Genomic DNA, 27,022 nt, shown 5'->3' on the forward strand with positions numbered 1-27,022 from the left:
GGGTGGTTTTTTACAGCTGCTCTGCAATTAACACTAATAATGCATTATGAATTTTAGTTCTCTGCTACCAGAAGTACAATGGTATGCCAACATCCATCTTATTTTCCCAAGTGAAAAAAGTGTATTTTGATCTTTGGAAAACTGGATAGGTGATTATAAGCTCAACAGCAATATTATTATATAATTGGCTTTTGTCTTTTGATCCATTGTATAAAGTGATACAGAGTACTCTAGTGCAGCATCCAGACCTGCCACATTGTGCCACACTGCATAGGAAGATGCTGGAATACAAAACCTGGAGCAACCTGTACTTGTCCTCATTTAGGTGATACCTACTTACTCATAATATAGGATAGAGAAAAGAAGCATGGTCAAAATAAAGAAATAACAAGGACTGATCATTTGTGAATAGCTAGGTAACATCTGACTTATAACAGATTCAAAAATTCTAAATTTTACTTTGAGGATACTTGAGCTTCTGTACTTAAAACCATTTGGAATTATTTCCAGTTTTATATATATATACATATTTATCTTCACTCATGTGCTGACAGAAATCTCATTTCATCCTGTTACCTATATTACAAGGAAAATTTAAGAAATTGGTTAACTAAAGCTCTCAAGCTAATCTTCTTTTGCCTATGATTTTCCCAAGAGAAAAGACCATATTATGTGATGTAGGAATGGCACAAGTGTATACTGTGAACATTATTTAAATTAAGCAATGTATCTATAGTATATTTTATTGTCACATTTTCAAATGTGAGTTTGATTTATTAGGAAAGACATTACATTTACACAGATGTATCCTGACTGGCAGGTAGAAGATAATCAAGCTTACATTTATATTCAGAAAACTAATAAAGGTGAGGAAACATGTGCTTTAAAAAAGAGGGGAAAAAAACTAAAAAAACCAAAACCAAGCCTAACTTACAAGTGGTTTTTCAGCTCATATGAAAAAGTAATGTAGATTCAGAAACAGAATCAGAGAAGTACTTGCTAGAATTACTGCTTTGAAAAGTTTATCTTTGTAAGTTATTCCATTATAAACTTCTATTTTAAGGAATTTATTGGTAGCGTCTAAATGTATGCATTTTGGTCTCAGTTTTATGGGACATCATTTAAACTTCCAAATGCTTGGGTGTTTTTTTTTTTTTTTACTCTTAGATATAAAAGGTCTATGACAATATTCCAGTTAAAAGACACTTACAACCATATGTTACTTATTATAAGTTTTAAGAACAAACACGACACGTGTTTTCAAAATTCATATTATAGACTAAAAGGGAAAAAAAAAATTCTGCCAGTTCACTCTATTTTATGCATGTAAAAATAAACTTTTAAGACAAACTTTTCAGAAGAAATGCTCCAGATTTTCAGGGCAGGCTGGCAGCCTCTGCTAAACCACAGAGCAGGCTGAGGCTTTGTAGAGATCTTAAAATTTGGTGAACGTGGTTCAAAAGAAGACAACAACACCTTTCAGGCAAGATTAAAATATATTTGCTACATGATACTGTCACTCATCACAGACACCATGTTTACAAATAAACTCCTTGTCTTCATATACTGTACAACATCTCCCCATCAACTGCACGTGTATGTGGCAGTGCCATCAAACTGCATCCAGCATTTTAGCCAACTCTGCAGAGCAGTTCCTTCCCCTCGGGGCCTTCCCATGCCTCCCTTTCCAGGGCTGGTGGCTGTCAGGGAGGAAAGCAGAACGCAGAGACCTGTGCCAGCCCTGAGCCACAGGGCACAGAGGAGTCAGAGCCACAGCCTCCAGGCAGCAGCTAGCTGAGGGAAAGGGGGTCCCCTCTTGGGCACTGGGGACTCTGCCCTGACCCTCCACTCCAGCTCAATTTGTAGGAAAATGCTCCAGTCACTTTTTTTAACACCCTATCAGACCACTCTTCACCCTCTGAAAAAGGAGAGAAACAGATGCATATAATGGAGAGCATTGTCCAAGGAAAAAGACCTGCTCATTATCTTCTAAAATAAATAGAAACTTTAAAAAATATTAGCGTTTAATGCACTTTTAGAGATAATAGATATACATTAAAAAAAAAAAAAAAGGTATGAATTCAAAGTGTAACATTAACCCAATTAACTGGGTAAGAGCAAAACATTGAGGCTGGGCTACTGTGGCCTCTGTCTCTAGATTTAAGACTCAATAGAACAAACACTGGAAATTTCCAGCTGAACATGAGAAGTTGAAGAGAGGAAGTTGTAAAACCCATCAACATGCAATTATGCAAATCTGTTGTGTTTAAAACATGAATTTGTAACTATCGTTCATGATTTAAAATGGGCTCATTTCCACCAGGAAACCCACAAACATATTTTATAAGAAAATACAAGTTAGAAGTTCTTACAATTCTTAGTCCTCATGTTCGTGATCAGAGAAATTAATTATTAATTAATCTATTATTATGTTAATATGAAATATATTAATTGTATTCTCATACTTTTAGCCTTAAATAGACAAATGCTTGATTTTTGCTTTTAAATAGCTGCGTATGATAAACAACACAAATTTTACAATTACAGACATCATAAAAAGCACAACCTAGGGCAATGAAACAGTTGAGTGATCACTTAAAAACACCCTAAAGGGTTTAGATTTCACAAGTTCACCTCTTACTTGAAACATCCAAACTACAAACTACTGATGACATTCCTGATGACCAGGGGTCAGGAGTCTGAAAGACCTTTGCCACCGCTCACAGAGCAATAGGAGGTCAGCAATATTGGCTACCAGTAGCAGAGAGTGACCTGGCAGATTTGGAACTTCTAAACTACAAAGTTAAATTACAAACCTCTGCCTCAGCATGGAGTTGATAAAAGAATATGTAAGCATGCTAGCACACAGGAGGGGGAGGATTATTATAAAGTAACAATGATTTGACATGGGAAAGAAGTTTTTAGGACTTCTATACTTACTTGAAAATGGATTTTCCTTTTTTTTTCCTCTAGCTTCCTAAGCATATTAGAGAAGCTGAGTTTCAGTGTAGGGGAAGATACAGTAATAGATAATAAATTCACTGTAATTTTCTCATTCAATGTTAAAAAATATCCTTATAGAATCATTCTATTTCAGGAAATTTTCCTATTTAAGTTACATACTTTACTGAAACATTACAGCAAGGAATGAATTCATGATTTTAAGTCCTAACTCTCACATTTCTTATTTCATAAAGGTTATGATCACAGTCATAATTCAGTCCTACTTTTTCTGGCCAGCCCAAATAAAATCAGTTCTAAAAATACATTTTCCCTGAATGTATAGGCACTTTCATAGTATTAAGCCTGTACAACTTTCATAGATGTGGCTTTAGTTTGCTCTTAGGTTTTTAAGTTAAATTATTCCTTATAATTATTCCTGTGATACTTGCACAGTTTATGAAAAAATAAATGTGGAAGAAGACTAAATTAAGACAAAAATAAGAGCAAACATTTGGTACTGAATACACGTTATTCACCTAGAATAAGATACTTTGATGACAGCAAATAAATATAAATGGAATGGTACAAATTCCATTTATAAAGTGAATGTTCATAATGTGAGAGAATTACTACATTTTATTGCTGTAAATAGTATATCAGAGCTTTTGCCTCTCCAAAATGCCTGATTTTTCTGGTTATTTTTCATGAGAATGCTTCAAACCTGCACATTTTGAATGTGTTATCAAGCTCCATTTCTTTCATCTTAAAACCTAGATGGGGCAGTCACCCACAGCTTACTTCCCTTGTAATCTCAAGTCATATTATAGAAAAGATTTAAAATTGACTGGTTTTGGCTGTACTGAAACAAATTGTATTGCACTATTACAGAACAGCTTTTCAGTGCATGAACTCAGTAATCTGCTATCAGGAAACTGGGAAAATCTCTCTGAGTATACATTCAAAAGTCTCATTGTCACGAGAACTCTACTTCAAATCCATTTGGATGTCTGTACACATTTTGAAATCGAGCTTGGCTGAATCAGCTGGCCCAACTGCTGACTGAGATGATGATAGCAATAAAAACTGGAATAGCAAATCCTGGCACACAGCTTTCCCTGGGAAAGCGATCACTCATTTTCCATCTTTGGCTTTGATCCTCCATTGGGATCTTTCAGTGCAGAGCCCAGACCCAGGGAAGTAGTTAACAGATCTCTGCATTAAGTTAATGCCACTCCGCATGGAGACAGGAGTAAGCGCTACTAATTCTTTATGTGAAATGGGGCCCCTACGTACTGTATATGTTAATGGCAAGCTGTAAAAGCTCTGTGGGCTGAAAACCAGATTTCAAATCTGCTGACCTGTGGCAGGTCCCCTAGTGGGGAGCCACAAATGCACACTGCTGCATTCTTGTACTGGATTAAATTCTGGATCTAGACTACTATGTGACCAGAGACAAAAGGGAATAAAAAGTTCACAGGCGTGAATACCTGTCATCATGTGGTGAAATGAGTAGCAGCCTGTGTTCAAGAGAGGCTCAAGTCCAGAATAACAGAAGAACAATAAAACTGGCAGAAATATATGGGAAACTTGGAAGGTGCCTACATGCACAATGTCTTTTCAGCAAGCCAATGCTACTGGTCTCACTCTGAGCACTTTTAAATGAAAATAGTTTAATATAATAATAAAAACCCACAACTCTAAGAGGAAATGACAGCTGTTGCAAGTAAATTTCAATAAGGGTAGTTCCCTGCTGATAAAAACTGGCACATCTCCATTCATTTCAGTGTAACTATGTGAATTAACATTGCCTGAAAATCTAACCCAATGTTTTGAAGAACTCAAGAGCTATAAGGAAACACATAGATGGAAAACACTGGTAATTACATGGGTGAGAAAGAAGGGCAATTACTGAGGAAACAAAAAAGTCAGTAAAGGAAAAATATGTGCAGTCCATTACACAAATAGACAACTTGTGATATTTTTTTTGGGATGCTAGATTTGAGTTTAATCAAAATTTCTGTTACAAATGACAACAGGTCTGATACCAAGAATAACATGAGAAAAATTGCCTTGTATCACATTGGACCTTAACAGGACATGCCATTACCAAAACAGGATGTACCATGCATTACTAAGGCAAATCTAATCCTTTTTCGATGGCAAGTGGTAATTTTTCTTGGTGATTGTCACTGCACACAAATTTGTGAAAACACTGTAAACTCAGTGTTCCTACACAGACATGTACCATGTCTTGCCTACATGTAAATAAAGACAGTCATCTAAAATACACTGTAAGATCTGTATTAAAAAAAAGTGGAATGAGAACTGATGATTAAGAGAGTTGAAGATATCGTGCCTCTGGCATAAAGTTTTAAGAACTTCTTTTAAAAGACAAAGAAAACAGAGATTTTCAGGACCAGATGTCTAGGAAGATCCCATTTGGATTTGAGCTACTTAAATTTGCAATCATGTATTTATACATCTAACAGAGCTTCTGTTTCCCCTAGAATCTGAAAATTAACTAGCTTTGTAGCATCTTCCTTGATCTGCCACCCGTGCCCTGAGGATTAGAGACTCCACCTGAGCTTGTTTTACAAGCATAACAGAAAAAATTAATCTCTGCTGGCAGCGATCCCACTGGGATACTGATGAATAATGATATCCCTCTCTTGCTGCCCTCTCAGTCCACTAGAAAAGCCACTCTAACCCAGCAACGTGGAAACCGCTGAAACCATTCCAGCTGTGGATTAGCAGGCAGTCAAGCATCCATCTGTTCTGTGTGAATCAAGAGAAAGCAAACATGCATTCTTATAGCTAAAGAAGTATTAAAAATTAGCATCTTATATGACTGCATATAGCAAATATGAAGACAATCATATACAAAAGAAAAAATAATCTATTATCGACACATCATGTTGTTTATAATTGCTTGTTTCCTTAAGCAAATGATAAACCAGTTGAAATTAATCTCCTTAACCTACAAAATACTGTGCATTCAATGCATTAAAATTAAGCATTCAATGGCTTAATATGTTTAAGATAAAATTTCCTAATACTGTATGCATCAGTTGTACCTAAAAATCTTTTGTCAAGAGACATGTACGCACCCATTTTGTAAGCAGGCATGGTGACATCCTGCCAGGAGAAACATTTAAGAGGCCTCTTGTGAGAGGAATTGTAGCTATTTTCTCACCCCATAAGGTGAGAGGAATAAACTTGAGATATTTTTTCTTTCTGAAAACAAGTAGTTTGAACAACCTCTGCTGGCTTGCTACTCTTTTCTACTGGATGACAGAAAGGAAAGGATGTGGAAGTGGAAATTGGAATGTGGGAAACGCAATCAAATTGGTGATGTCTGATTTGACTCTTCCATGGAAAGAGGACAATGGCCTACTATAAATCAAGGAAAGTTGAATTTGAGCATTACCCGAGAAAAAAGTACTTATGAAAGTGCATACTTTGACAGTTTTCCCATTTATCAATTCCAATACTTTGCTTGATGCCTGTCTTACATTTATTAAGTTGCAGAGGTGAAGAAAATGTGCAACTGTTTGTTCTCTAGAAGCAACCTTCCTATCGTACAAGAAATTTTGAAATATGCATGCAATTTGTTTCAAACGCTTTCAAATTTTTTCAAATTCTAAGGCCTTTTGGTAGCAAAAATCCCTCTGCAATTTCTTCTAACATTACAGCTAGCCAACCTAAGTAGCTGTGAAGTAAAACATCTTTTAAATATTAGGCAATAGGAGAGGCCTATTTCTTAAATATTTCTAAATAGGAGAGGTAGATTTCTTAAAAGTTCATCTCTGATAATACATAACATCAACAGTTAAAGTAAAATTCAATTTCTGAAGCTAAACAGGACCCTATCAGGAACAAAAATAAAAAGAAAATGAGACAAAGAAAGAATCTAAATGCAAATAGGAAAATACAAGTGTCAGATACTTCATTAATGACTGATCAGTAATCCTCTTATGTTCTTTTTTTTTTTCTTTAACTACTATGCTAAAGGAACAATATATGCTGGATATCAATCTGATATGATGTAATAGTTTCAGCCAAACCAATCCTTATCCTCAAGTTTCTGTTCAAGTCAGAGTACAAGCTACAATGTCATCCTCTTTCTTAAGAGTTTTACAAGCAATATCTTCTATGCTGACAGAGAAAAGTATTTTTGTGCCTCTAAACAGCAGTCTGTATGGCCCAGCTGGTGTCACTAAGTGAACTGTATTTAATGAAAACAAAGTTAGCAATATGATTGTTAACTGTTACAACTTGTAGTACAATTGTAGAAATCTATCAAAGGCAAAGGCATTATCCAGAAGCCAGTTAAGACAAAAGAACTGCAGAGTGCAGAAGGCCTAAATTTGCTTATCCTGCTTCAATTACAAATTGGGATGAATAAAGCAGGTAGAACTTGAACTGACTTGCTAAATAAAAACTGAGCTTGTAAGACTTCCTGCTGGAGCATTTGGGACATGAAAACACACAGCCATTGATCAAAGCAGCCTTACAGATTATAAAACAATTAGCTTTACATAATAAAGATAGCGTTGAGAACTTAGGTTCATGTTCCAACAAACGCAAACATTATTTCAACAAATATATTGTCTATTTGAAAATATACAGCCACATGACATGACTGCTGAAAAAAGCCATTCGATTTCCTGTATGAATACTTTACATGTACACAACTCTGCATAATTTGAAACCCTGCATGATGGTGGCTACAATTCTGTCAAGCAGTAAGTAAAACCTGTTTGTGCTAAAAAAGACAAACAAATAAGTGGTCCATGGTTGAACTGCATGCAGCTTTGAGCAGTCAGCTAAACCAAGCCTGCTATCACTGAACTTGCTTCTACCATAGGCAAACACAGATTTGCCACAGATGGCAGCCAGTGTTCACCTTCACCAGACCCAGACAGTACTTTTGTCTATCTGGCTCTCAGAAAACTTTCCATTTGTATACGTGAGTGTTTTGCTGCTATAACTGCATCCTGGTAAAGGAATTTATTTCCTCATTTTTCTGACAGAAATGGTTACTAAAGCAGGTGTTTGAAATGGGGATATAGCCTGAGGCTACTGCTTTCTACCACAGCTATATACACTTTCAAAAGTTTTCCCCTTGGATGCTGCACTGCAATCACAGCAAATAAAACAAAAAAAAAAAACCTGAAAAAACCCCCCATATTATATCCAAGATAACAGTTCTTATTTTATGGCTTTTGTCGTGGCAAGTGTTTTTCAGAAACATTTAGCTGCAACTTTAAAATAGGCTTTAATTTAGCTTTTGTGAGTATTGCTTCAGTTAGGTGTGGGGTTTTTTTGGGCTTTTTTTGTTTGTTTTGTTTTTTCTTTTTTTTTAAATTTTTAATTTTTTTTTCCAACAGGCATATAATGACAGAAATTAAATAAGAAGATTGGATGAGAAAAAAAGGAGAACTGTAAATTGGAGGTCAGAAATTCATGCATACTGGAGATGCAAAGGATTTGTATATGCTGGTTTTGACTGTAATTCTTTCTTATTGATGCCATAAAAATGGAAGACTTATGCCATGTTGAGTTAGCTGTCACTGGTGGGCATTGTTACCTTGATTTACTAATTGACTGTGCTTTCCTGGAAAGGAAGCCTGCATATTATGCCTTCAAACTAAAGCTCAAACAATCATTTGGAAAAAGAAGACCAGGAAACAGTTGTGTCACAATGTTAGGAAAAAAAATTACTAAATTCAAGTACTACAGCAACATTAAAAACCGCTCCCTCTACTGGAACTAGAGAAAAAACAAGACTAATTAAATGTGTGAGTATCCATATAAGTACTTTTTCTGCAACGTACAAGATATTTTTGAATATACTGGACATAGTTGATGAAATTTGGATGCTCTTGAAATGCACTGTAGTATTTAGTTTTATTTTCATGAACCTCTACATCATTTTAAAATTTAAACTATTAAACACTATGATAGCATCTAGATGATTCAAATGGGAACTGAAGCACAAATGCTTTAACATGCTAAAATCCAGAGAATATGGACTATACAAAAATTAAGTCAATTATCAAGGAGATGTCTGTGTTTAGGATGAACTTTATGTATTGAACAGTCCTTGGTACAGATTTATTGTAAATAAAAGATTTAATTAAGAGGTAACAGTTTTCTTCTGTTAAAAATACACAAAAATAGTTCTTCTATTTCTAAAATGTGAATAATGGCTGAGGCCACAGCACTGATGTTCCTATTGCTGAGTGTACCATAGATGTGAAATCAGACATGGAATTTCTTTGAAGGCTAGCATGTAATAAATTGCTTTCCACCTGACATAAATTTTAAATTATAAAATACTTCAATTATTGACACTGAAATGCCATATTAAAAAAAACAACTTAATGAATATAGTTTTGCTGTGCTTTTATGCCTGGAAGAAAATCAAAGTTGCACCTTTACTTTCTTCTAAATTAATGCAAATGTAATTTTACACTAACTGCAAACACTGACTGACTTAGGAAGAGTCATCTGATTTTCTTCTGAAATGACTAAAGAACAGAGACCCAGTTTTATATATTAGCTTAAAAATTCCTAAAAGCAATGTTTCTGCTGTGGCTTGCAGAGAAAATACTAAACGAAACAGATCACATCAGCTTCTTTTTTTGACAGCATTTTTGTGAGGCATTTATTCCTCCTTCTCCAGTGTTTAACTAGAGACCTGTTGAAAACATGGTTTATCACTGAGTCAAAAATCTTTGCAGCCCCTTCACGGGAGACCAAATCAGCAACAAAATCCCCATACAGAAATAAAATTATTTTAGACTGAGAGTGTAAATACTCACAAAGAATTGCGTATTTCCCGGGTTGGAATAGAAATTGCCAACAATGATGAAGAGGAAATAAAGCTACAGGTTAATTGAGTTATCTAGGTTCTCACAGTACAAATACCTACCAGGTAATGAAGGACAGATAAGGCATTAATAACTCTACCCATTTGCTATCTATGTATCTTGAATGGAGAGTGCCTGTTTCATGAACTTCCTCCTTATACCTTCCAAGTCTGTGACTCCAACGACACATTTTCTGCTGAGTTCCAAATTACTTAGTCTAATACAAGCCACTGTCACCATATCTATTTTCAGAAAGAAATGAAGGGAAGAGGCATGTGGAGACCAAACTTCTATGTCCATGTTTGTATCACAGAAAGACAGACACGGATGCTCCAGTATAACAAAAATACCATGTTCTTTCTCTAAGCTCCCTTTTCTAAGGGAAAAGCCCTCTCTCTTATTAACAATTTACATGAAAGACAGCAGTAGGCACATGAAAACCAACCAGCTCTCTTTTGTAGGCAGAATTAAAAAAAAAAAAAAAGAAGAAATCAGGGACTACATGGAGATGAAACATGGGATGAAAGATGGAAATGATGTTCTCCCCTTCACTGTTTGGTATGGACAGGTATGACAAATTTTTTGCTCTGTAAATATTAACCAGATAACAAGATAAGTAAAAAACCACCAAAAATCATGAAACTAGCGGATATAGGTATCACAGCCCTGATCAACCAGAAAGACAGACTTTCTTTCCTCAAGGTACAAAAAACCTCTACCGGATTTTAAAAAACATTTGTGCAGAAAAAGACAAGAATTACCCTCAAGTATCTATCATTGTTTTTTACCTAGACCTCTTTTTTAATCTCTGCACCTAACTATCAGAATTAAAGGAAACAGTCTTTAGGCACCTCAGGGAAATCCAGCCTGTCAGTAATAATTCATGAACACTTTCTCATCAATAATACTTAATGCAAGAAGCACCATAACTCAACAGTGATTAAGCTCATTTGGATTACCACTGTCTAAGCACCGTTAGGAAAGGTTTAAAGAAAGCTCTATGGAAAAACATCAAACATTTTCTCTCAGAAAAAAAATACCAGTCTACTAGCACAAGCCAGTGACAAAAATAACTGAATGTGAAGTTCCACCTGCTAACTGCAAACCCCAGACAGCTCAAACACCTCAGGTACAGATTTACAGAGAGAAGCAGGGAAACCATGAGGGGAATTTTGCCCACCTATCTGAATCACTTATTACCGTGTATTTCCAACATTACTGTTGGGCTGCTCCCAGGTGCCATGCTGCTGTTCAAGCTATGAATACTCAACCCCCACACCAGAAAGGGAAAGGAAAAATCATTTGATCTTGTAAAATTCTGGCAGATGATCAAAATGAAAAGGTAAAATAAAACCAGAGCAAAGAACAGATACTGGAGAAGACAATGAGTGGTCTTCACCAAGTGAAAACAAATCCTGCTATTATGTGACTTTTTTGAGAGATCTACCAACACTAGAAACTGGAAGACTCACAACTACTTTTTCACGTGAGTTGTAAAGATTCCTTGATCATTCACTGGTGATCAACCCGGATTTTTAAACACTTCCATTCAGCACGCAAAAATATCAATCTGAAACTCAAAATCCCTTAATAAAACTCAGATTTAACCCCCTTAATAAAATCCTAAATTTCTGAATTCTTGAAGAAAATCTTGCTTTTTTCCACAGTTTGTTTTAAACAAACTTTTGCTACACTCCAAGTTAATGATATATTTAGTATATATATCCCATTTGAAAAATCAAAATCAGGATTTACTTTCTTCTAATTGTTCATGTCTGCCTTCCTTATATACATCTGAAACTTGTAAATATCTAAAGGTTTTTAAGCTAAAACGCCAACTAATAATAAGTGTTACATCTATGAAATCCCTCAACTGAATGAGAAATGCTTGGATGGCTATTCTCAAAAAACACAGTCCAAAATTTGAAACTTTAAAACAATGATCAGCAGAATAATCACAATTATAATTATTTTTGTAATGGTAACAGGCCTTTTTGTACTATAGCTACAGCTTTCAGTTTCAGCATCATTAAGAGATTTTTCAAATTACTTTTTAAACATCCTTTTCCCTCAGGATTTTCACTTATACCTAATTAGACTACTTACCCCATGCCATGTAATTCCCTATTGCCAAAACCGCTAAATGCTTCAATAAGAAGGAGGAGGGAAGCAGTGGAGTGAGGCAGATGTAATGTCATTGGTTAACAATAGAGGTGTGAAGCAACTGCTATAATTATAAAACTCATTAATGTGCAGTGTTTAGGAGGAAAAAACATCCTTGGCAGTAACTGTTGAAGTGGTATTTCTGTTCAACACTACATCAGATTGAAAAAACCCTTGCATTTTACACCTTCAACAAGACAGAATAGTAGTTCCCCTAGTAATTATGAGAATCAACATCCATATAAAAAGTAAGCAAGAGCTGTCAGCTCTAATGGCATCCAGCACCCGTAAATCCTTTTCATCTTTAAAACTGATACATATGGCTCATTTTGACCCCTAAGCAATTTTATTTTTAGTCTCATTCCTCTTGAGATTGTAAATGGATAACTTCCAAAACTTTATTATCAGGAAATCAAAAATTAAAAAAAAATTAAAGCAAGATTAATGAACTTAAAATTTTGCCATCTCTACCCAACATTAGGGTCCTAAGTTTCATCTACAATAGAAATATTTGCCAGTTACTTTTGCAATTCATGAATGCACACAGCTCGAATAGACAATTTCAAACAGGCAGCACTAGGTTCCTCTTCCATCATTCCTGTTCCATATCCTGCTCATCAGCTAAGGCAGTTTTATGAAAAGCCATCTCTGCTAATATTCCTAAACTTTCCTTACCTAAATGTGTCTGAAAAAAAAAAAAATCCTGACATGTCTAGGTGCAGAAAATTTTCACTAGAGAGGAGATTTTCTAAGAGATAGCAGCTGGAGTAAAGCACTCTTCTTGAATACTCAACAGTGTATTAATTAACTGCTGTTCACATGTGGGTGTTTCTTCTTAAAATTTCAATTATTTTACATACAGCATATTTAGGTATTGGGGATGATTACCATTTTTAAATCACCTGAATACACTGAATTTCCTTTAGTGTAATTGCAATGTTTTCTGGCAACAGAACAACAAATACTGCAGGGTCAGTGATAGCAATTCCCCTATTTAGGCTGTCTAACAGTTTCCATTACAAAAGATTATTGCGGCCTTTATTTCTGAGCTGTAACACTCTGAATGTTTGCAGCAGGTGCTTTAAATTTACCAGGAAGAAAAGTCTCTGTGCTAGAAGAGGAGTTTTCTTAGTCTCATAAAATGCTGATCAGGTTCTGTTGAGTTGCAAACTGTTGAATAGCAGTATTTTAACTTCTTGTATTTCTCCTCAGAGAAGTTTTGGCAGCATGCCAAAACAATAATTGATACAAAAATAAGATATATAAATACTGTAAGACAGGACTTCAAATTTTGAAGGTAACACTTAGAAATCAAAGTACTTCTGAACTTGGGCCACTTGTATAACGCATTAAATGTAACTGAGACTATAATCATATAGGGGTAGAAATAAGTTTTCCTGGATAATATTCACGCACTTCTTGTTTTAAAATATATTTATAGAAGTAGAATTACACCATATTGAAAGAGAAAATCTGTAGTTGTAACTACGTAAATACTTAAAGAGGAAAATGGAGTAAACCTTGATTCTTTTTGGTGAGAATATAATACTAACACAATGCATCATACATGGTGTCTTTGGCCTTGCATTGCACTTCTCTGTTAAACAGCCTCTAGACTAACTGTGGGAGATGCTGTTATTGCAGATTATGACCTCAGGGACTGGGAAGTGGCTGGGAAAAGGGAAAGCAGACATCTTAGGAAAGAGGTGTTTCCCGTATCTTTCACATACTCCTTAAAGCTGTATCTAGTCTGCTGTATCCAGACTGTCCCAGGACAAAGTGATGGTCCTGCTACAGATTTAGTGCAAGCAGTCATTCCTATGGCATTTTAGTAATATACTCAACTTAGAAAAGACAAATATCAGATATGTATAGATCCTCCACATTATAAAGAGAAGTAGAGAAGAGAAAGAAGTGTATAAAGTAATTTTGATGTACTGATAAGATGAAACACTTGAAACACCAAAAATTATACAGGTATGTTTCTAAAAACAATAAAAAAATTAAATTAGTGATCGAGGAGAAAGGCTCTTCTTTATTTTGCATGTTTTTTCATATACTTGTGTTTTGTTTTTAAGAGTAAAAAAATGTATTTTTAAGAAACATCAGTACTTACTGTCAGAATTAAGAGCAATTCTTCAATATTGCTTTCAGGTTTCAACTGATCCTTGAACATCCCAATAGTTGGATGCTTCAAATAGTAATAGGAGGCAATACGGCCGTACGTCAGCGGCTCAATGCTGCGATTATCCTGTTAGAAGAAGAATCAAACACACAAAGCTCCCAAGTGGTTCAGTATAACGTGATCCCACGCAACTGCGAAACACGTTCAGACTACTTTAAAGAGAGAACACAAAAAACAATTTAGCATTATAATTTAGCCACATGAGTTTTCAGCCTAAGTCTGGCAAAGAGCTCCACGCACAAACTCTAACATCTCCCATCAAGGAGTATGTATCTTGCTGTTGACAGCTCCTAGGAGCGTGTATCTTACTGAATCTTGTAAGGTACAGATTAGTCTTACCTCCCCAACTTCAATACAGTAGGAGCCTTCCAAATCAAACAGGGATTTCTCAACAAGGCTCGAGAGGTACTTATTCATAGTGTCATGGCTCACATCATCCAAGTTATAGTAACTAGATAAAATGAGAGCAGACGCATTACATGAATATTTTTTACAGTCTGAAGATTTTTAACAACAGCATTTTCTAAGAAAACTTACAAGGCTTCTACAATATACACATGAAACAGCAAATATCCATATTAAACAATTAAACACAGTCCTTTATAAAGATTAACAAGAAATCCACGATTCTTAAATGGCTTGTGGGAGTAACCAACATAAGACAAGCATGTACAGATGAAAGATGGCAATTGGTCCATCTATTAATAGAAAGGTTGATACAAACAGAACTAGACTGACTCTATTTTGTTAGTGGGAAAATTTTCCAGCTTTCAAAGGTACACTTTCCTGATAAGTGTGAAAGTGAACAAGCAATGCTAACACAAGTAACAGTATTTTAAGTTCAAAACGAAAGAAGAACACCCACCCTGGAGTGCAACCGTCCTTACATCCTGCAACTCTGAAAGTAAAACTAGGCATATGGTGACATCTCCTGAAAAAGTCAACTTATACCAGTGCAAATGTTGGTGTTGTTATGTTTCTATGATATTTTATTCTCAAAGTTAGAAGTGCTAAAAAAAGGAATAGGGTATTTGATAATGTGGTTCCTTCACATGATCACTGTCAGACAAAATGTTTAGGTAAACTATATCATCACAGTGGCTTAGTTGTCTGTATGAAGGAAAAATACTTATAAAGTGGGCCGAAATATATTTTTTTTGTGTTAGCATACAAAAAAGATACAGTGACTGAAGTTTGCATTCTTTCACTGTAGAGCTGGAGGTGTATTATATAATTTTACTCATATAAAACCAACATGATTTCAGTGACAACTTTTACTCCAGATAAAAATGCAGTAATGACTTGTGACCCTAGATTCAGCAAGGCACCAGATCAGAAAGCAACAATTAAGTTCAATTAGTAATGAGCATGCTTAGAAAGTTTTAAAATTTTGAATTTAAGCAGAGTAATTAAACCATGTAATTTCAAAGCAGAATTAAAACAAACATAAAATCTGATGATTTACTGAATTGTTAAAAAGCAGAATAAGAAAGGTAGTAATTGCTCATTTAATTCTGTCAAATACTGTAGCAGAAATAGACTACTGAGATTGTGCAATGATGAAAGATGTTCCTTTGTTCTACCTGCCTTGCTTTACTAAAATTTACTACTGTTATGATGTACTCAGCATTCCCACTTGAAATAACCCCACTGTAATCGAGAGTGGGTTCTTTCAATGCTATTTTGTGCAGGTGAACAACAGGCTGCAAAAGAGCATGCTGAGATTCATTTTAGCCAATTTTACAAAGTTACTGCTGCTTCTGAGTTCGTTTTTTTAAACTCCTTTCACTGTCACTGGAAAGAAATGTGCACCTGCAGAATGCTATTCATCTGAAATATTTTAAATATCTACTGCAGGATGAGGCGAAACGTAATCACTGATTAAAAAAAGAAAACTTTAGACAACCAGTTTAGTTGTGGATGTTATAACTGGGCAGATGAATCCCATTCTCTGAGTTAAATTCTACATCATTTACTGCTGTTTGCAAATTTCAAAAGATGGAATTAAATTTTATAAGCTACAAGCATCCTTACATAACTGCCTAATTTACATAATCTGATTTGCATTATTATTTTCTTAAACAAAGCTTTTACCATACATCTCTTTAAATAGCAGTACCATAACCGAAAAAAGCCTGAATGCTAAATTTCAACAACCAGATATTTTCCTCTTGCTATTAATTCCAAATTATGGGATTAATTCTCTGAAGCTTTGAATGTTCACTTATAACTGGGTAAAGTTGGAGTAAACCAGTACTATCATAAGAAAAGGTTTTTAAAAATGGGTTTCTGATACCAGCCGGCTACACGAGACAACAACAAAGCACAGATACACGGCAGTGGAGTATTCAACTCTGTGACATTTTATATGGGTTCATGCTGAGATGATCTGAAATACTTACAACGCACTTATTGTCCAAAACCAAACCAAACCAAAGTAACAGAAATATTTGTATTGACTTACACATTTTATGTAGTAGCCAGCCATATATTAACAGCCTCATGCAAAGAAAACTCATTTGCTGAAAAATTATTCTAATAGTGTTTTTGATGCAACCTAAATTTCATGAGTGTCCTTTTATATTAAGTGATACAGCGATGATACAAAATGGCCACAATTTCTATCTGCCCAATTTATTTGCCTGACATCACCAATCACATTTATTTTCTGGTTATTAGCAGGAATTACTTTGTCAAATTTTGTCTACCTTCTGAAAATAATTGAGCAAATAAGCTAAATAAGTTGTTTAAGGAGGTGAAAAAAAATTTCTATTTTATACTCCTAAACCACTAATGATTCATTATTAGCTCTCTTAAATTGAATAGACTACTTCTGAAATGCTTATAATTAAGGCACTTTGTTGTCATGGTATTCCCACCATATAATTTCAGCACCTTTATTTGCAGTACCATAACATTCATGATGAATACTGATAAAACAAAAAAAAGGAACATGGGCAATGCACTGAAATTCTTTCCTGAGAATGTAATTTAAGCCACCAATTCAAACAGGTTTGTGCTCTTATTCTCTGCCTAATTTGCAGTATTTCACTGCAGTTAACTGAAGTTATCATCATAGAGGAATTTATAGTAACTTTTAAATTTTTTTTGTGAATTTTAAATTTGCTGCTTTGTAATTTGTTAAAGGAGTGAATATGTAGCTGCCTAGTGGAAATTAAACAACATAAAGAAAAATCTTAAATGGTTTGTAATCTTGGGTGAAGTGGTACCAGTATGTTTTAACTACTGTCTGTAACGAGGCAGATATAATTTTGAGCACACCCACAGGAGATTCTTGGTCATTCAGCACATTTTCCCCTAATAAAAATCAAAGCCATTCATCTTGAAAGACTGTTAAAATCATTAGTGAAAACAGAGGTATCATGACATTACATTTCAATGCTCAGGAATAAATTCAAGTTGAATTCTGCATGTTGGTATGTTCCAAGTATAAAAACTGCATAATATGTGAGTTCCTCTATGAAGCAATATTGCCTAACTATTTAATTACAGATAAAGAATAAAAACAATGCAGTTTCATGCTCACTGCATTGAATCATCTAGTCATTAGTTCCCCTTTGCTATAAACAGACAGCCTACCTTTTTATCAGCACACCATTTCATTTATTTCACAGTGAAGCCCAGTTTCACAATAATTGACTTGTCAGAAGCTCTAATTTATGAGGCTGGGCTCTGTAAGCCTTCTCCTATATTGGACTCAACCTGCACACAAGCAGGGTTGAATATTTACAATGCTGTTAACAGGTGCTGAGTTGTTTAATGATTCTAATAGCCAGAAGCGTACTGAGAAAGCCAGCGGGATCACAATTACAGGCTGTTTGAACACAACAATTACTCGTCCCCTGAGAGGTGTGAAAGTCAAAGGCAGTTTTATCCTAACAGCATCTAGCACATGGGCTAGACAGGCTAACTTCCATTAGTAGTCCATAGGGAGAAAGCAGTAACAAACCCCTAGGTATCATAAAAATTTACAAAGTATGTAAAATTTAAACAATCAAAAGCTGAAGGAACTTTTTATTGTCTATTAAATAACATATTTTAAAACCCAAAACCTTGTAGAGCTTAGCAAGAACAACAAACTGTGAAACATGAACTTATTTCTCTAATCTAAGAAAGTGTGGAATTTCATCAGCTGACAGAGACAGAGAGACGTGCAGGAACATAAAATGTAGATGAAGTTACACAAAACATTTAGGATTTAATGTGAATGGTGGCAATCATTTCCTGTTTAGCTTATGTAAACCTGACCTGAGATCTCTCTGGGAAATTTTTCATCAGCCTTGAAATGGTCCTGCTATAACTGTCAATGCTGTGGAGTCATTTGTTACAGCACCATGTTTTTTATGTTCAGATTATACGGTGGTAATAGTGACACACATAATGAAAATCGGTGACAAGAGTCAGCCAAAAAATATTAAAGAAGAAACCTGCTAGTCAGTAGGTCTTTTGAAACAAATGCACAAAACAGCAAATCCACAGCATATACTTGATAGCAAGAAAGGGTGCTTTCTGAGATTTTACAGTTCTGAAAGCAGAATTTTGTTATTAACAAGTATGGGAGGGCATAGATAGTATTTTTTCTAGGTCCCTTTACTGCAGTCATCATTTATATTTACTTTCATCAGCTTCAGAAGCTGCTATCTTCAAATAACACCATGGAAATGGTACAGAGTATGTGGCACAACTGATGAATCTCCACAGCCAGAGAGAGATACGACCTTAAGTACCAACTCACTTCTGTTGTTAAGGCATTACTGACTGACTCTGGAGTCCGTGACTGGCTTGCCAAAAGGCATTACAGAGTGCATACATGCCACTGACAGTAATGCCACCCTGTATTTTACCTCTATCATGATAGTTTTCCTGTATCTATATCTTTGCATATGCCAGGTGGGAGAAACAGATACACTGCTATCTTTAATCAGCTTTTAGTATACTGTACATTGTGGTCATTTAAGAGGAACAAAACCAAGTTCATTTTCTCTGACATCAACAAAGTATTTACCCCCACATCAGTGCTTCTAATTATTTGCAAGACAGTTTATCTCCCGAGATGCATTAATGAGAGATGAGAGGTCATAGCCAAACATAAATTTGCTCACATATTGATAAGATTTTTCTTTTTCCTATCATATATTCTAACAGATCATTTTTACAGGTAAATCATATCCAAGAGTAGGAAGAAAATGATGTGAATTTTCTTTCTGGATGGAGAGATGCGGGGTCTTCAGCTTTGTATTCTCACCTAAGATTGCAGCAGACTGGGAAGCAGTAGGCAGCCTGGGGCTTCCCTGTCTGACAGACTCAGCAAATCTTTATTTGTCTGAATATTTGGTAAAACTATACTGTGAACTACATTCCTGTACTTTTCACATCACTAATGACCTAATAATGTGACCTTAATAATTCCAAAGAACAAACTTTTGTTATTAAATCCATAATAACGCCTATAGCTGTCATTTATTAAATATATGTACATGCATATGTATCAGTGCGTGCATTTAGGTCTAAATGTCATTGTAAAAGGAAGAGTCCTTTGGCAAAGTCCTTTGTGAAATATCTGTCTACCAACTGAAAATATGGTTATTAGTAATCACTGCAGTACAATATACTTCCACATTCTAGCTGCTGTTAGTTTAGCTACTGTCAAAATTTTCCATTTTATCTCTTAATCTTAGCTAATTTAACTTTGGTTATCTCCCTTCTGACACACTTCCAAATTAACCCTAAAATTCTGAATAACTGTGATTATGTCACCAAAATACACAGGTATTTCATTCTGACTGACTTCTACCATATTATTTGTCATCATAATAGCAGAAAATATATTGGACTGGTATATAACCAAAATTTGTATTCATATGTTTTATTCACATGCTCAGCTAATCATAATGAGAAAATGAAATTTAAAGTTAGACATAAATGTATGATAAGGGCATCATCAGTCTGAGACTATAATTTGTGCTGTATTATTCATTCACTCCAAAAAACTTTGCAAAACCGATATCAAGGAAAAAAACCCATAATCATAATTCTCAGAATGAAATATTAAAATATCTTTTTTCAGGTTTTTATAAGAAATTTACATTGAAACTGGTTTTGTAAGCGTGCACATGTACACAGATGCACTCTCACATATAAATACAAAAATAGCCATGTACATTTTAATAGTGATGTGATGTGTGCTCTTAAGATATCTAAAAATTAACTTTCCAAATGAAAGATGATTCTGCTTAACTTTACATATGTTGTAAATTTCTATTTCTCTTTTACTGCACATGTATCTGGAAAACATCATAACCTGATTTACAGAAAATGTTTCTCATAGACATTTCTCTTTTATAGAAAGCCGTAATTATAATCTTTTATAAGGGTAAAAGAATGAAATACCCCAGGCATTTCAGCCAAGGAATGGACATAGATGACCCTGTCAAAGTAGCCCCTTGCAAAGACCAGGGCCCTTTGCTGATCTGTGTGATATGACTTAGACTAAGTAAAGAACATAGTGACTACAGCTCCATGTGGAAAGGAGTACATGTTGTACCACTTGGCTGAAGTAGTACAGAAACTGTGAAAAGCTCGGCACTTAGGATTAACTGTTTTGAGGGAAGGGAAGAACAGTGAAGAAACTCTGGATATGGAGACTGAAACACTTTGATAAACATTTGGACCACCCATGTCATTCACGTGTCATTTCCTGAACAGCATGAGCATGACTAGTCATCATGCATCTGAACAAAACTAGCACTCAGCTACCCTCATTCCCCAAAGCAACGGCTCCATTACACCTCTTATCTAGACAGTTAAGACCCATTCCATAGAGTTTGAGAGGCAGGGGTCTATCAAACAAGAAAATTGAAATGGTTTGATGAAAAGGAGTATTTTAACATGCAATGATTTTCCACACCATTAAAACAACTATCATGAGAAGTTTAACAAATTATCTCAAGTTTGCCAGGAAAACTTTCACGATGACTTCATGTTTAGAAGAAACCTGGATACTTAGAGGAAAAAGACACTTGGATCTCTATCTCACAACAAAGGTAGATTACCATTGCTTCAATAGTACAAACTGCAGGCATTCAGTAAGGCATTTCACAATACTGGTTTGGAATAGGATGATCCTACGTTTGTTTATGCAGCTTTAATATACAAGTAGCTAAAACTGGCAATAAATGAGAACATAAATCTTCTGCATATTATCTAAGCCCATTATTTTGGGGATTTACAGCATCACATGCAATGACTTTTATGCCAATGAATCCCAAGGCATTTTACTAATCATGCATATGGGAATTACTTATTCACCACTAAGGTACAATCACCTGCTGTCTGGAAAATTGTTTCTGTTTCACAGTGGAGAGAAAGTCAACAAAATGGCTTTGGGGCAGGACATGATAAAGAACACTTCTGTCAAGTGACAAGGAATGGATATCGCATAACCATCTAGACCGAAAGCCAGCAATTGTGCTCCTATTCTTTTGAAAAAAAAAACCAAAAACCAAACCCAGACCTAAAATCTTAGGATTATTAAGAGCCACAAACATTTTTTGTTTGATAACATCAATCATTTCATATGCTCTTTCACAGCACAGTAAACTCCATTACCATAATGCAACTTATTCAGAATTATGTCAACAATCACTGAATTCTGTTTGTAAAACTCTTCAGTTTTCCTTGGATGTGTCTCATTCAAACACTGACCATGCTGGAACTGCTTGCTTGGCTTTCAGAAGGTCTGAAAATACCACAGATAGCAGGTCCAGGAAAACTACTAAGTTTAACTTTGGATGAAACTTAATACTGCTGTCATGTCAAAGAATGGAATGCATGCACATCCATTACATTTGTGCTTGGCATTTAGAAATGATTTGACAAACTGTTTGACAGAGTAAATAATATCCCTATTTTTTTCCCCTGTATGACTAAGTACAGAAGGAATGCTGAGTACCTGTGTGGATAAAGAGCTCAACTTGTCAACTGTTCCAACCTGTGTGTGTGTGGTGTTCCAATGCAAGACTCCAATTTCATTAGAAACTTTATTATTCATTCCTATCCTGCCATTATGGGCGTGACTAGTCAAGATCTGTTCATCTTGGTTCTCACTAGAAAGACTCTACATCTCATTATGAAGTTCCTTTTTTTTGCTCTCCCCCCCACCCCCAACTTTCTTTCCACCACAGAATAGCAAAACTTTTGCTTTGAAGTTGAAATTGTGATAACTCCAGATTTAACTGTCCATGACAATAAAGAAACTGCTGAGAAAAACTGACCAGCACTCAACATTCCAACCTCATATCTTCTTCAACATTCCAACCTGGAAATCTTCTTTTATATTGGGAAGAGATTGTCTATTAAATCAAACAATATTTCTATATTTACTCACCTTTGGCCTATATGTTGTGTCTTTAAAAAATGTACCTACCACAGATCCCACATGATCAAAGCTTACCAAAACCAAATCAACTACAGCGCTTTGCCAAAGCAATTCAAGAGCAAGACATTTTAATGTAATAGTAATTACTCTTTACACTAAAAAGTATATAACATTTAAAAAAATCATAATTTAATTCTCAGAGGACAAATACCCTCCCCATAACTGTATGCATTGTATCAGTTACGAAGTAAGAAACTTGAAAATGCTTTCAATCTACAGTTCTAATGCTCTGCATTTTTTATTTCCCAAGAAGACTAGATGGAAATTCTGTTTGTTTTGTGGGAGAGTCTCAGCATAGGACTGAATGCAGAATTAAAAACTAATAAAGACTTAAAAAGAATTAAAGGAAATTATTTTATCACCTGCAGGGTCCCAGCAGCACTTGCCCATAAAGTACTTGGCAGAAAATCTGGCCAAATGCTGTGGACATTAACATGATTTCAGAAATACAACACACTGGAGTACATCTAAAAATATTTAGTGATCTAAATGGTTAATTCTTTATTTGCCACATTATTTTAGCAGGTGAATGATTACATGACAGGTAACACACCATTTACCCAAAACAGCCTTGTGGCAAAGGCAGGCTGCACTGGTGGAACAGCACAGAATGATCTGCATACCAGCTGGAGCTAGGCAGGATGATAGCAATCACTGAAAATATTGCACACATGGTTTCACCAGGGTACCCTAATGAAAGCAAACGTTATCACAGAGAAACAGCTGATAGTTATTCTCTCATTTATTAGGAAAGTCCAAGTCTTAATAAATTTTCTAAAGAAAACTGAGCAGAACATATCAATGTGGTAGCTAAAAAAAAGGTATTGCATTATAAATACAATATCCGAAGGAATGTGATAATCTGGAATTTTATTTTAGGGATGTTGATGTAGCCCTCTCAATAAGGTTATTTTATTGCTGTAACTAAGTTGTAAAGTTATCTGCCAAAAAATGCATTTATATTTAGAGTAAAATTTATAAAAAATATGTGCTCACGAGTTTTAATCCACATGTGGGCCAGCAATGCTCCTGCACTGGAGACTGTCAAGTATTTCTAGGCTTCAACAGCAGACAGATCACCTTTGGATCAACTCTAACCTCAAGTTACCTTGAGATGAAATTGCCTTTATATTGTATACTCACGTTGGGTTCATTATAAGTCGACGGAAGAAGTAAGTCCAGGTGATATAATCCATTGCATCCTGCTTAGATGTAATAGTTCCAGCAGCAATTTCAGCATTCAAGTGGTCAGCCAGCACCTCTAACAAGCTGAAGAACAGGAAACAAAAGGATTTAGCTGACTTTACAATCACAAATACAGGTAATATATTTTGTAGAGCTGTCCATTAAAAGGTTTATTACTTTTAATCTGAAAATATTATATATTTATCTTCCAGTAAAAGAGAAGAGGGAAGAAGGGGGAATGTAATTGCAAGGTCAGTCATCTTCTTTACATGATAGTGGAATGAAGCTCAAATTATTTTTTGATTGGACCAAGAATGCACAAGTTTAAATCATTCATGGAACATATTCAGATGGAGCTACTCAGTGGTAACTTCTGAATATTGTATGTTGACCATATGATCATGCTGATTTAATCCAATAGAGAATCATATGGAAAGACAAACAGGAAATGAAACAGTGGCAATAGCTTAGCTAATACTTGACAAATACTTCAGGGCTATTAAAATTACATCAAAACTGCTTCCCCCAGATTTTGCCTCATCTTCATCCAAAAAACAAACCAAAAAAAAAAAAAAAAGAGTAAGAGCAGCTACTTTTACCCAGAAACAGAATAAAAAAAACAGGTTAAAATGATTCTTAAAAAGTAAAATACTCAGTCATTAAACAGAACAAAGACGTCCATTAGGGTATCTAATGAGATCATGCCTGGCTAGAGTTCAATCAGAGAACAGCAAATATCCTTAAGGTTCAACCTAATTTCTCTTGTATTATATCCTTTTTCTTCTCCCAATGTTCTTTTCCTGTTGCTAAAAGTAAAGAATAATCTGGCATGAGTAGCTGTTTTACTGCTCTGTACTGGTGACTGCATGCTTCTGAGGGTCAGAACTGCAGGCATTCTATACAGATTGTCCAACAGAAGCTGGACAGATGATTCAATTGCTATTCCACATTAATGGATTTCTGGATTTTCTTTTGTTTCTAATATGCTGTGTTTCAGGCCCATAATCAGTGAGAGCACAAGGACTGTTATGAGTTGAGTACTGAAGTCTTACAATTAAATATGTCAACAATGGCTTTTAGAAAAAATGTTAATTAAAAAACTGTGAAGTTTACTTTTACAAATTGGAAATACTACACAAAGCTGATAAATCTGCTCTTTGGTAAAACAGATGGGAAAGCATTCCAAAGCTAAAAACCTCCCAAAAAATCCCAACCAGTATCCCTTTGAAGATATGAAATACTTGATCATAAAAGAGACCAAGACAAACCTAAGTTACATGGTTCACAACCTACAGAGAACTTAAGATTGTTATTAATATGTGACTCTTCATCTGCAAATTTATCAAATATTCTTTTTTTGTAATAAAAGATGGAATATATGAGAACTACAAAGTAAATATAAAAACACAAATGGAGTTACTAGTAATATAGAATATTTATAATGTTCCAAACATGAACAAAGGTGTGATTACTACTGTTACATGGAAGGTATGATTTCTTTCTTTAGAAACACCACTTCCCAAGGAATAGAGATATTTCTTAGTTTTTGCTAATGCCATGCAGTCTGGATATATCATCAAGATTTTAATCACACCACTCTTTTCACTTATTAGCTATCATTTTGAAGAAGTTCAACTCCTAGACTTATTTGCTAAGTGCAATTTCTATGTTAAAAAAGTGTGGTTTCCTAAGGAAATGAAGTGTATGTTTGCACATTCTTTGTTTGCAAAAACTGTATGTCTGTCTGTGCACCACAGAAATTAACTTTCAAACACACCAGCCCATTTCAACTACATTTCAAAGGTGGATTGCACTCTGAAACTCCAACAAGCTTCCTGAGCAGATAGAGGTCCCATTATTACTTATGTTGAGGGATAAAATTTTCTTAGGAGAACAATACTGTGAATTCTTCACCACTGAGAAAAGCTTTCAGTAATGTTCATGCTTTATTAGATCTCTAAGCATTGCTCCATGAAACATTCCTCTACAGGAGACCAATGTAACTAGTTTGGCTTCTCATTGAACAACTAAATATATTAAAATATCAAAACCAAGGCACAAATTACATTACACTGGACAGCAAACTTTGCATCAAGTAGGTTCCAAGAGGCTGCAAAAACGTGCTGTTTCTACACAAAATTCTTGCAATTTTATGGGAAAGATATGTTTAAACTGTTTTAGTAGGAGTTTGCACCATGTAAACCTTAACTTTTAACTTTTTGTACTTTTGAGATTTTCAAGAATGTGATATTTATAATGATACAAATATGCTAGGCAAAAAGTGCTTGAAACTCACCTTGGTTTTGTTTCTATTAGTAACTTGCCACAGAATTTTAAAGAGGGTTTTGAGGATCATGGATAGTCGTCCTAAATACTGCTCTTGAAGAAGAGTTTGTTCTTTCACATGTCTGAGACAAGACCCATAAATGGACAGGCACTTGTGGTATTATTTGGGAATGGACTGACGAGCTCAGCTTCAAAACTCATGGAAGAAAGAATTTTTCTACATAAAGATGGGTAATTTATTTTTTAAAATTGTTTTCCTCTTGACCCCAGTGTCTAGGACTTATCCAGCACAGGAATTTTGTTCCCATTTCCTCTATCCCTCATTTATAGTACTGTTTATAGTTTGATCAGCTTTTTGGATTGATTTATCTTTACCTTGATTCCACTGGGAAAGGTTCATAAAGGAATTTTTTGTAGAAGTCTTTCTTAATATCATGAACCAGAATGACAGCTTTTCCTTGGTCATCGAACTGTGGTCTGCCAGCACGCCCCATCATCTGAAGCACATCTGCCAGAGAGACAATAATGTATAAACATTAAAGTATAAACAGTATAATATTTATACATCCATTTGTTTGGATGTATAAACAAATGTATTTATGTCTGTATAATGTAGAATATGCATTTTTTGCCTTACTTTGGCCTTGTATGCCCTATAGGCTTTGACAGGTCTAAGTTTTTTTTCCATCTCAGATTAAGTTATGATGAACTTCTTTCTGTGAGAGACAATCTTCTTGTATACTTAATGACCACCCATTGCAATAGAATCTAGTTTTATTTCTAATATAAATTGCCTTTACTCTCCTTCCATTCCACACCCTTATTTTATCACAGGCAATTAAAGATGATGAGTAAGAGAACTCATGAAGGCTACAATGACAATTGTCTATCATTTCCTAATTTTCAAATACTTGACTTCACACTTAC

The 27,022-nt window shown here is 35.0% G+C and overlaps 1 protein-coding gene across 5 annotated transcripts in view; it reads right to left on the minus strand.

Moving 5' to 3' along the window:
• ASCC3 (activating signal cointegrator 1 complex subunit 3) overlaps positions 1-27,022 on the minus strand; it is a 249,137-nt gene that overhangs the window by 25,968 nt on the left and 196,147 nt on the right. For all 5 annotated transcript variants that reach the window (XM_038133665.1, XM_038133663.1, XM_038133661.1 and 2 more), the window contains 4 exons: positions 26,471-26,603; positions 23,768-23,893; positions 14,506-14,617; positions 14,098-14,232 (listed from right to left, as the gene is read on the minus strand). In XM_038133665.1, coding sequence (XP_037989593.1) covers positions 14,098-14,232; positions 14,506-14,617; positions 23,768-23,893; positions 26,471-26,603 — 506 coding nt within the window. The remainder of the gene's footprint in view (positions 1-14,097; positions 14,233-14,505; positions 14,618-23,767; positions 23,894-26,470; positions 26,604-27,022) is intronic.

Source organism: Motacilla alba, chromosome 3 (genome assembly GCF_015832195.1).
Source record: "Motacilla alba alba isolate MOTALB_02 chromosome 3, Motacilla_alba_V1.0_pri, whole genome shotgun sequence".
Taxonomy (NCBI): Eukaryota; Metazoa; Chordata; class Aves; order Passeriformes; family Motacillidae; genus Motacilla; species Motacilla alba.